Source organism: Nelumbo lutea, chromosome 1 (genome assembly GCF_056320005.1).
Source record: "Nelumbo lutea isolate HS-2025 chromosome 1, American lotus-T2T, whole genome shotgun sequence".
NCBI lineage: Eukaryota > Viridiplantae > Streptophyta > Magnoliopsida > Proteales > Nelumbonaceae > Nelumbo > Nelumbo lutea.
The window spans coordinates 138,551,876-138,564,217 of record NC_142684.1 but is presented as its reverse complement, the minus strand read 5'-3'; the positions used below and the strand labels follow the sequence as shown (position 1 = coordinate 138,564,217).

The window sequence follows — 12,342 nt, the reverse complement described above, 5'->3', positions numbered from 1 at the left end:
CCTCTGAAAGCTGTCAATGACTATAATGTTTATGTTATCTTTCCAGGTACAGAGGAGACCCCCACTCATACCTACTGAACTAACTATTTTAGAGTTAAAATAACCAAGGGTCTTTGCAAGTTTGGAGGCTTCTAGGTATGCCATTTTGATTTTGGAGAGGAAAAAAATGTCAAGATTTACAGTTTTACACCATCTTCTTATTGTTCTCTGGATCTCTCTACCCTTACCCCCCCCCCCCCCACATACAATCCAGGCAAGGATTTTCATTTTCGCTGTATAGAAGTGCAAATAAAACAAAGGATAGACTACCAAAATACAACTTGAGTTAGAAAAATACTCATTTATTTGGATAAAAATAATGTAGAGCAAAGAAAATAAATTCGTGAATACTGAAAAGCTACAACTGTTAAAGAAATTGCCCTCTGTTGCTGCTCCTTCTAGAGACAATTTCTATCCACAGGGTCGAGCTCTTGATCTTTTTGGATCATTGTAGCTAGATGAATAATTTTTTATTTTGGGATACTAGAGCTTGAGAGAGAGAGAAAAATTCAGATTATTGGGTGCGGGTGTAGCTCGAGGTTCTAATTTCCTGAATCCATTTTCTCAGAGAAGCTACTGAATGGCACCCAATTAATTCTTTTGAGGGAGGGGCCAAGATTTGCTGGTAACTTTGACATTGCTTGCAAATCCAAGTGGTCTTTTAGAGAGGATTGCTATCTAAAAGGCCTTCGTCTTCTCCCCAAACAAGTTGAAGGATTAATTATACCATATCCGCCTGTCGCTGTCAAGTATATTTGATACTAACCCTCCTTGGGAAGCGGGTCAGCATTAATTATTTTGATATTTTCTTCTGCCTCGAGAGTTGGGCTCGCAATAAGAGGACTCTGTTCAGTTGCTTCCGAGTTGAGGTGTTACCTGACTCGGATCTCTTCCCCTTTGATGACTTAGTGGACTCGCCTTGACTCAATTTTGTGGCTTTCTCTCTCATTTTTCTGTTGCTTCTCCCCAGTGTTTGTGGGCAGTTCATTAGCCGTTGCCGCTTCTCAGCTAATTCATCCTCAGAGTTTTCCTATGAGCTTTGGTCCCCTCTACATTTTTGGAGTTGCTTACATGTCTCTCCAACATATTCAACCACCTCCTCAGAATCCCCAATTCGAAAATGCTAAAACTGTAAAAACTTTAAGGAGTGGGAGAATTTTGGAAGACCCATATGAGAAAGAATGTAAAGAAGAAGAAAAGGAGTAAGAAAACCCTAAGTTGGGGTGGGGGGGGGAGGAGGGAAGAAAAAAAAAGAGAAAACATAGAAAAAGAGCCTAAAGTAAACCAATCTGTAATCCCCTTTCCTACCACACTCATAGTCGGGCCATCACGAAAAAAAGAAAGAGATTCACAATGAGGAGATTAGGGAACTTCTCAAACAAGTATACATTAACATCACGCTTCTCGATGTGATTCAACATGTCCCAACTTATGCAAAGTTTCTGAAAGAGCTATGCACCCAAAAGAGGGAGCCACGATCGGCCCCACAAAAAGTGATGCTCTTAGTAGATGTGAGTGCAGTCCTCCTGAACCAACTTCCCTAGAAAATGAAAGACATGGGTGCTCCTCTTATTAGCTGTGAAATTTATGGAATCTCCTTTGATAGGGCCCTATTGGATCTAGGGGCTAGTGTGAACCTGCTTCCGTCCATTATTTATGAAAGGTTTAGGGTCGGCGAGTTGAAAACTACCCCAGTAACTCTGCAACTCGTTGATCAGTCAGTCAAGATTCCTCGAGATGTCATCGAGGATGTCATTGTTAGGAAAGAAAACTATTATTTCTCAGTAGATTTTCTTGTCCTAGACATGACCTCAACCGAAGAACTGAACCATAACCCAATAATCTTAGGACGACCATTTTTAACAACGGATTATGCAAATATTAATTGTAAATCGGGGGAAATGAACATGTCATTTGGGGAGCAGAAGGTCTATGTGAATGTTTTTAATGCCTCTAAGCATCCAAACCTAGGGAAAGATGAAGGTAGTGTGGACATAGTGGACAATCTCATGAATGATCTACCTACCCCTTGGTTAGCCCAATCTGGTCTTGGTTGGTATGAAAACGAAAGTGAGTATGAGAGTTTGGATGAGAGAGATAAATAGTTGTGTCTGGCTGAAGACGTTAAACTTAGCACTGGTTGGGCGATCCAATGTAGTTTTTTCAGTTAATCCTAAGATTAGAGTTTTTTTTTCTTGATTCAAGACCGGGTGGATACCTTGAACTCCTTAGGAAAACCCTACTCGTTGTTCCCTTTGGCGCAAATCTTCTTTGCATCATTCTAATCATGCCATTAGGGACAACGACATTTAAGTTGGGGGTGAGGGAAGAGAGAGAAAATTGAAAAAAAAATTGTGAAGCTAAGTCTTTAAAGATGGAGAATTAAATTTCACTGAAATTTTTAAAATTTTCTGATAAAAGAGATTCCCAAAGAGAAAAAGTTAAGGAAACTGATAAAAGAATATTGAATTCTATAGAAATTGGTAGCAAGTGATAGGAGTAAAAAATTGGTCTTGTTTGAATATTGTCGAAACTGCTTAGAATTTAGAAAATACTCCCAAGTTTGCCCCTATCAAGATAGGAAGAGAAAGATTGAGAAATTAGACAAAATTCTTCAAATTGTTAAGAGATAGTGGACTACCCTGAACAGTGTTGCAAGAGAGAGAGAGAGAGAGAGAGAGAGAGAGAGAGAATAAAAGGTCAGTGGACACCCTAGACTTAGTAACAGGGTCTCTTCACGTAAGTCAAGTGCCAAGATTCGCGTCAAAAGGAAAAAGAGAATGCCAAAGACACTTACCTAACACTTAGTAACCAGGTCTCTTCACCTAAATCAAGTGTCGAGATTCGCATAAAATGGTGAATGATAACAATAAAAATAAGTTCAGGGGTAGAAATCCGTTGCTAGAAATAATAAGAAGAATACCTATTTGATTTTAAAATCAATCTCATCTTATCAAGATAGTATGCAAATGGAAGGGTAAATAATAATTTTAAGCCATGTTTCAGTAATAATCAAAATAAAATAGTTTTACCCCTAAAGCCCAATACCGATCTATACAGAATTTGAGAATGCTGGAATCAGGATGCTTGATTAATTCTGTTAGGGATGACCTTGTAATGGGAAAGATCTATATACTCAATGTAATTTTATGGCTAGATTGGTAAGGGACTAGCAATGTTTAAGTTGGGGGTGTGATAACCCTGCATTTTGAAGCCTTAAGGGCATCGATTCAGGGGTATTTTCGGCCTTAAAGTAGTCAAAGTGTAGCATTTTCCCAATTAAAATCAATTATGCGACCTTTGAGGGTCTCTATGCAAATTATGTAGAAAACTATGAAGTAGAGTTTTTGGGAAGCCAGTGTGAAGTCCAACTGAGAGAGGGGTGATTTTCTAAAGAACTGAGAACGGGAGGGCACCTCCTACCTGCTAAACCCAGTTGGCGCCCATCCTATTGTATTACCATGCTCCTCTCTCCTTAGCAAACCCTAGGGAGCCTTTTTAACCTAATCATTTTACTCTTAGCAAACCCTAGGGAGCCTTTTTAACCTAATCCTTTCACTCTTAGCAAACCCTATTTGCCCTTAGGTGTTTAATCTCCACCCTCCACCTCTTTTAATCTCAATCACTCATTTTGGGGCTCTCCTTTATAACTTTTAAACCCTAGTGATGATGCGCGATCCGGCCGGTCTTAGCTGTCAATGACCTTGCTTCTGAACTGAATAGTAGGGAACCTAAAACGGAGGAGATGAGGAAGCTCCGGGGGGAACCCGATGTAACGGCTCCGAAGCTTAAGTTAGAATCCTTCAAAAGCAAGATAAAACCAGATAGCGCAAAGTTTGCATACCTTGTTTGTTGGGGGCAGGGGGCTCTTATAATCACTTCGCGCACTCGCTCCGAGGCCCTTGTCAGGTCGGGTATGATTACCCTTGCGTTTGTCAATTTGGTCGTCGTCCTTTCTACAGGGACAGAACCATCACTACCTAACCGTCTCTCTAACTAGAGATGGCAGTGTCAGTGGCGGTGGCAGGTGGCCGTTTAGAGTGCAGCCACCAAGCATCAGATCCCAAGTCAGTCAGGTGCGGCGCCCTCGGGCATGGACTTCCTCAGTGTTAGGCATGGTACGACTTGTTTGGATTTGGCGCCCAGAAGGTGATGCGGAGTGGTGAGTGCGGCAAAGTTTTGAGTTCGGGGGTATCTATAGGGCAGGTCAGTTTGGCGAGGTGTATCCTGATCTGTTTACAAGGCAGGCCAGTTCGGCGAGGTATATCCCGAGTTGTTACAAGGTTGGCCAGTTCGGCGAGGTATATCCCGAACTGAAGGTAGACCAGTTCGGATTACTTTCTGGTTTTGGGCCAAGGGTGAGTTCGGGCCCCCAGTAGGGAGTTTGGTCCGCTGTTGTCTCCCCTTGGTGTTCACGCCTTAGACTGGCCTTTTTTTCGATCTGTTGTTTCTGCCACGTGTCGCATAATTGTGAGATCGGGCCAAATCTTCCTTCATCAATTGCCCCCCACTCCTCGCGCCAAGGGTCTTGCCCTGGTGCGGGGAGTTTCGCGAGGTGGTAGGTGGATTTGTCCCGTCCTTCGAATCTTGACTGCGCGAGTTGCTTTTGCCAGGGTTCTTCGGTTTCCGAGAAGGCGGGAAACGTGCCTACTAATAAATGCTGATGATTGTGACCGTGCGTTTTAAATTTCAAAAATTTGTGCCACTGGGACGTGACAGTAGGTCATTCAAACTTGAAAAAAGCGTGCCACTACTGTACGTGCGCGGGCGGCTGTCAGAGAGACGTGTCGGCGCGATGTCAGTTTCAAGAAGGCGTGTGCTAACGTTTCGCTCTTTTCGGAAAGACGTGCGCTAATCACGTCTCGACCTCATGGGACGTGCGGTCAGCACAAATGTGGGCCGTCGGATCGTCTTTGATCTGCACGGTCGGTTCTTGGTTACTGTAGCTATAAATTGTGGGGGACCCTAGTCGATTTGCCACTTCTGCGGTTTGCCTACTGAGCTCGCGTCCAACTTTTCAGCTCGCGTCCAAGTTTTTTAAGCTCCTGTCTAGGTTGGTTACATAGCCTCCAAGGTTTTTTGGCTTGTTCCCGTCTCCAGAGCCTTCAAAACTTTCTTCCGGTGAGTACCTTCCGGAATCCACATCTTTTACTCAATGTCTAGCTTTGATAGCTCAGACGACTCTTCAAGTAGGACTGATGTAGGTTCTACAAACCGAGCCGTATCCCCCGACTGCCTCAGTGATCCTGAGGTGGAACTCGAGGACTATGAACCAGTAGGTCGAGCCACTTCGGGCAGTTTGGCGTCGACCTCTCGCCGAGGTCGGGTGCTAGACAGGTTTGGTCCCTCGACCATGACGACTGAGGGGCTTCAATCTATACTTATGTCTTACAATCTTCCTGGGGGGTATACATATTTTATTCCTTCGGGTAGCTTTCCTTGGGAACACGGTCCTGATGAGATCGTGATTTTTCGAGAGCAGCTCGCTGCAGGGTTGCGACTTCCTTTCCACCCCCTTCTCGTCGAATTCATAAACCACTTCGGTGTCACCATTGGCCAACTTCATACGAACTCTATTCGGAACCTGGTGGGGACAGTTTCCCTTTTTTGTGAGCAGAATTTCCCCTTAGACTTAGAGATATTCTCCTCCATCTTGATGCTCAAGAGACAGGCGGGTTCTCTTCCTGGGGGAAGACGAGCGTATTACCTTTCTCCTCGCCCGGGCTTTAAGCTTCTGCACGATCTTCCTAATAAGGTCCTGGCGTGGAAGCGGGACTATTTCGGTGTGCGAAGTGCACAAGGATGGCCCTTTCAGACCAAGTGGGGTGAGGCCGCTCCTGATTCAGGTGTTACTCTCGATAAAGAGACGGTGAAGGGCCTCTGGCAATGGGTACGACAAGGTTTAAAGTGCCATTACTACTTAACGGAGGCCAAGCTTATTGCGGCTGGCCTAAGTTCGGGTAGGTTTCTAATGCGATTTCTTGCTTGCTTTATTCCTTCATTTTTCTGATGTCGAACTCGTTTCTGCAGGTGTGATGAACGCGGAGAACACTCGTGGGGGGCATCTATTCCAAGGTATGAAGAGGAGGAAGCGGGTCGCCAAGCGAACTCATACCGAGCTGCCCCTGGATGAGGAGCCTCAAGTTCCAGACCACACGCTGGAGGATCTGCCCAGGGAGCCCGAGGTGACTCCACCGATGCATGAGGCTGCCGGGGCGCCTTATGCTGAGACCACTCATACGGGCGCTTCTGCATACTCAAGTGCTCCTGCTCACTCTGGGTCCGCTCATACGCGGGCTGGGCCCTCGGGTTCGGGAGCTCAAGGGGAGTTCAGGAGCGTGTTGACGCCGAACTACGCTCTTCAGAAGAGTAGGGAGGCTACTTTCCCTGAGGAGATCGCGGTGTGGACCGATCTTCCTTTGAATCAGGTCGCCTGTCGCGCCGTAACACATGCTATGGTGGTAAGTCAGATTCCGTCTGCCTTTTTCATTTTTTGTCGCTTTTGCTGTTATTGCTCACTTGTTTCTTTTGGTAGGTGAATTCTTCGATTCATGCCTTAGCAGTCCAAGTGGAGAGGAGCTCGCAACAGGTGCGAGCTACTGAGGCTGCCGCCCATGCTGCTGAAGAGGCTTTTTGTGCTGTAGAGGCGAATACCCAAGCTGCTGAGGCGGCCGCTTATGCTGCCGAAGAGGCTACTCGCGTCGCAATGGCCAGGCAGGCAAGGTCTCAGCGTGATGCCGAGGCCATGGGGGTAGTTGTCAAGCACATGGCGGACTTGAAGTTGGATTTACAGCATCAAGTCGAATATCTTCAGGAGGACATCAGGGAGAAAACACAGATTTTTTCCCAAGGCATTGAAGACGCCAAGAAGAAGTTCGTTGAAGACTACATTGCCTCTCCGCGTTTTGACGATCTGATGGTGGATTCTTGCAGAAGGGGGTTCAAACTGAGCTGGTGGATGATCCGGAACACGTACCCCGACCTCGATGTTAGTGACATATCCACTTCGCATATAACTCAGGAGATGGCCAATGCTGCTGATGGCGAGCCGGACTCTGAAGGAGAGGTAGGGCCTTCGGGTGTTGTTGAAGTGCCTTCTGATGGCAAAGAAGTAGCTCCGAGCATTTAAAGATATTCTTTTTTTTTAAGTCCCTTCTGATGGCCAATGTACTCCTATTTCTTGCAACGGAATAGATAATCTTTTTGCCCAAGTGTTCCTTTTCCCTGAACTGATTCTCTGTCGAACTGAATATGCCACTTTCTTGTCCGGGTTATTATACTTCCGCGACCTGTTTTGCTGCGAAGGCTTTTTGCAGCGAACTGATTTTTTGCCGAGCTGATAACATGCCCGACTTCTTTGCTTGTTTATGCCGAGGTTCCTCTTGGCTTTGCATCGTGGCCCATAAGACCTAATTTCATCCACTTTGCTTGGCGGTTTATAGGTAGTATCGCCTTAAGTTCACGATGTTCCACGCTCAAGGTACTTGTTTGCCTTCCAAGGTTTCGAATTCATATGCCCCCTCGAGCGCTCTCTTTACTTTATAGGGCCCTTCCCAGTTTGGTCCAAGTTTGCCCATGCTGGGTTCGGGCACCATAATCTTACGAAGGACCAGGTCGCCGACTCAGAAGCTTCGTTGCTTTACTCTGGCATTGTAGTAGCGAGCTACCTGCTGCTGGTATGCCGCTGTCCGGATGTGCGCGAGGTCCCTTACCTCGTCCAATAGGTCAAGGTTGGTACGTAACTCATCTTCGTTTGTCCGATCGTCGTATGTTTCTAGTCGCAATGTTGGTACTTCAATTTCCGTCGGGATCACTGCTTCAGTGCCGTAGGTGAGGTTGAAGGGGGTTTCTCCCGTGGTAGTTTTTTCTATAGTTTGGTGGGCCCACAAGACACTTGGTAGCTCTTCGGCCCACAATCCCTTAGCTCGATCCAGACGTGCTTTCAGTCCGTGCAAGATGGCTCTGTTCATTACTTCCGTCTGACCATTTGCCTGCGGGTGCGCGACTGATGTGAAGTTTTGTCGAATCCCCATGTTCTGGCACCACTCTTGGAACTTGATATCCTCGAACTGCTTGCCGTTGTCGGAAATTAGTACCCGAGGTAACCCGAAGTGACATACTATGTTCTTCCAAAAGAAGTTCTGTATGTTTTGGGCCGTAATAGTTGCTAGAGGTTCGACTTCTATCCACTTTGTAAAGTAATCTACTGCAACAACTAGGAATTTTCTTCCACCTATTGTTGGTGGGAATGGCCCCAGGAGGTCGATGCCCTATTGTGCAAAGGGCCACGGGCTGGCGAGGTATTTGAGGTCAGAGGCAGGTTGATGGTGGATATTGGCGTGCTTCTGAAACTTGTCGCATTTTCTGACGAGCTCGACAGCTTCTGCCTTCATCGTTGTCCAGTAGTATCCTTGTCGAAGTGCTTTTTGGGCGAGTGCTCTGCCCCCCAAGTGTCCACCGCACAGTCCTTCATGAGTGTCGCGGAGTATTAACTCGGCTTCGGGAGGTCGCAGGCAACGCAAGTAGGGAAGCGTGTAGGACCGTTGGTATAACCGTTCGTCTGTTATGACATATTTGGCTGCCTAGCGCTGCACCCTCTTGGCCGCATTGCGTTCTCCAGGGAGGGTTCGGTCTATCAAGAAGCTCGCGAGTGGGTCGATCCAGTTCGGCTTTGCTTCCAGGACGGGAGCGACCTCCTCTGTCCCCCAGAGAATACTAGGCCGAGGTAAGTCCTCTATGTACACGATTCTCATGTTGTTGTGACTTGTGCTGGCTAATCGGGACAGAGCGTCGGCCTCAATGTTCTCTGACCTCGGGATTTTCCTGATGAAGTGTGACTGGAAGTTGAGCAGGGCCTCTTTTAGTTTTGCCAAATATGAGATCATGGAGAGCTCGCGTGCTTCATATTCGCCCGTAACTTGGTTGACCACGAGCTAGGAATTGCTGCAGATGACCAAGTGCTTTGCCTTTACCTTTCGCGCTAGGTCCAGCCCAGCTATCAGTGTTTCGTACTCTGCCTCGTTGTTGGATGCCGCGAACTCAAAGCGTAGTGTGTATTCTAATTTTGTGTCGCCCGGGCCACATAAGACTATCCCAGCCCCGCTGCCTTGCTGGTTCGAGGAACCATCCACGTGAAAGATCCAGGGCTCCTCATCTCAGTTCGTGTTTTGCCTGACCAGGAGAAATGCCACACTGGCTGCTACTTCACGGGGTTCAGACTCTATTGGCTCGGGAGCTCCGGGTTCGCCCGAACCGGGGACCTCGGGCTCGACCTGTAGGGTTTCGTGGCTGAAAGTGCACTCGGGGATAAAATCTGCCAAAGCTTGGGCCTTAATAGCAGTTCTTGGCCTGTATTGGAGGTCGTACTCACTGAGTTCGATGGCCCATTTCGTCAGTCAACCGGAAACCTCGGGTTTGAGTAAAACTTGTCTCAGAGGTTTGTCAGTCAAGATGATGACGGAGTGAGCCTGGAAGTATGGGCGGAGTTTCCGAGCTGCTGTCACCAGTGCGTATGCTAGCTTTTCTATCTGCGGGTACCTTGTCTCCGCTCCCTGCAAAATTTTACTAACATAATAGATGGGTCGTTGGACCTGGTCTGTTTCTTTTATTAGTACCGAACTGACCACCTTGTCGCTTGCCGAGAGGTACAGTTCTAAGACCTCGCCCACCTCGGGCCGGGCTAAGTTCGGCACACTAGCGAGGTAACCTTTTAGCTCGTCAAACGCGAGCTGGTAGTCCGGGATCCACTCGAACCCTTTGCCTTTGATTGCTTTGAAGAAAGGTAGGCAGCGGTCTGCTGATTTGGACATGAAGCAGCTTAGAGCGGCTATGCGGCCGTTTAGCCTCTGAACTTCTTTTACTTTCCGAGGTGGTCTCATATCTAGAATGGCTTTTATCTTGTCCGGGTTGGCCTCAATACCGTGCCAATTGACAATGTAGCCTAGGAATTTGCCCGAGGTGACGCCAAAGACACATTTGTTGGGGTTCAATTTCATGCTAAACTGACGCAGGATTTGGAAGACAGAATCTAAGTCTTGTATTAATTCTTGTGAAAACTGTGTCTTGACGACCATGTCGTCTACATAGCACTCTATCTTCATGCCAATCAGGGGCCGAAACAGCATATTTACAAGTCTTTGGAAGGTCGCCCCGACATTTTTTAATCCGAAGGGCATGACCTTGTAGCAATATAGGCCGAACTCGGATATGAAGCTGGTTTTTTCCTCATCGGATGGGTCCATCCGGATTTGGTTGTAGCCCGAGTAAGCATCTAGGAAGCTTAGCAACTCATGTCCCGAGGTCGCGTCCACTAGACGGTCAATTCTAGGGAGGGGGAAGCAATCTTTCAGGCAAGCTCGGTTCAGGTCGGTGTAGTCAACTCACATGCGCCACTTGCCGTTCGCCTTTTTTACCAGCACCGGGTTGGTCACCCAGCTCGGGTAATGGACCCCTTATGAAGTTTGCTGCGAGGAGCTTCTCGACCTCCTCGTCAATCGCCCTCCAGCGTTCTGGGGCTAAGTTGCGTTTCTTCTATCTAACGGGTCTGACTACAGGGTCAGTATTAAGTTTGTGAGTTATCAGGCTAGGGCTAATGCCGGGCATGTCAGCCACGGACCAGGCAAAAATATCTAAATTTTGAAGTAAAAAACTCACAATTTCAGTTCGTAGGGGTTCCTCGACGGAAGCTCCGATCTGAAGTGGAGTTGGGTCCGTAGCCGAAGTCGGGATTGCGACCGTTTCCTCTGTGGGCGAAGCTCATTCCTCACCCTGCTCCGCAGACCGCTCTAGTTCGAGGTCGTCAACTGCCATGGTTTTTCCCTTCAGGGCGGCAACATAACACTTGCGGGACTCGAGTTGGTCGCCCCGCGCTACCCCCACACCGAAGTCCGTAGGGAACTTCATGGCCAAATAGTAGGTGGTGACCACCGCCCGTAGGATATGCATGATCGGCTGCCCTATTATGGCATTGTATGGGGAGGGGGTCGCGACCACCAGGAAATCATGGTTGAGTCTGACCGCACAAGGCCATGTGCCGACTTCCACAGGTACTGTTATTTTTCCGAGGGGCCTGTCTTCATTTACGCTGAAACCCACCAGGGGAGTGTTCGCGGGCTTCAGCTCGCTCCTCTGTAACTGTAGCTGGTCAAACGCTGATTTAAAGAGGATGTCCGTTGAGCTGACCGAATCTACGAGTACGCGTCTGACCTCGAAGTCATTGATCCTTAGTTTAATGACAAGCGCGTCATCAATGGGGTAGCGGACCCCTCGCGCGTCGTCCTCCGTGAAGAAGATTGGTTCTTCGGTCTTTGGTCTCTTTGGGGGGTTCCGTTCCTCGAGGGCCGCTTCGCGAAGTGATGTCCGGGCCACTGCCGAGGTACACCCTGCTACCACCGAACCTCCCACAATTACATGGATGGTTCCCCGAACTGGCCTCTCTTCCGGAGGCTGTCGCTGCAACGGTTCGGCAGGTCTGATGCTAGACTCGGGGGCATCCTTTTCGTGCTCCCCTTACCGACCTACCTTATTGTTATTATTGTTGTGCTGTACAAAGTTTCTCAAATATCCGCGATGGATGAGCCCCTTTATCTCGTCCCAGAGGTTATTACACTGCCTGGTACTATGACCATGGTCTCTATGGAAACTACAATACAAATTCTTATTTCTCTCGTTCGGATTTCCCTTTAGGCGAGGTGGCCACTTCATGTATGGGGCGTCCTTGATTGTCATTAAGATCTCGGTCCGCCTTGTGTTTAACGGCGTGTAATCCGTCTGAACTGCTAGGGGAGCTCGGAATGACTGGTTCGGCTTTGGCTCCCGGGCCGGGTTTTTCCTGTCGACTGGGTTGGGGAGCTCGCCTTCCCTCTTTCTTTTCTCGTTCCCGCCTTCGGTTCATTGGTTGATTTCTTCCTCTGTCCTCATGAACTTTTCCGCAAGCTTGAGAAATTCGGCCACGGTTGCAGGCTGGTTAGCTACCATGTGCCATTTGAATTCTTTGTGCGTTACCCCTCTTTTGGCCGCCGTGAGCTGCACCGCGGGGTCCAACCGCGGTATCTGCAAGCATGCTTCATTGAATCGCTTGATGTAGCCCCGGATGGATTCTCCTTCCCTTTGGACTACTCCGAAGATGCTTTCCTCTGTTCTGGGGCACCGTTTGCTGGTGACAAAGTGTGCGGTGAAGACCTGCACGAACTGGGCCCAACACTTTATCGACCCGGGGGCCAGGTTCCTGTACCAAGTGCGGGCTACTCCCCTGAGGGTGGTGGTGAAGGCCACGCACATGCACGATTTGTTGGCCCTGGCGAG

At 48.1% G+C, this 12,342-nt stretch overlaps 1 protein-coding gene across 1 annotated transcript; it reads left to right on the top strand.

Annotated features, from left to right (window-relative positions):
- Positions 1 to 1,595: 1,595 nt before the first annotated feature.
- LOC148877877 (uncharacterized) lies at positions 1,596 to 2,144 on the top strand. The gene has a single exon (XM_088970695.1). The coding sequence runs from the start codon at positions 1,596 to 1,598 to the stop codon at positions 2,142 to 2,144; it is 549 nt and encodes a 182-aa protein (XP_088826821.1).
- Positions 2,145 to 12,342: the final 10,198 nt, after the last annotated feature.

What these genes read in the sequence shown, in the direction of transcription:
- LOC148877877 (XM_088970695.1), top strand. Translation starts at nt 1,596, where the DNA reads ATGGGTGCTCCTCTTATTAGCTGTGAAATTTATGGAATCTCCTTTGAT.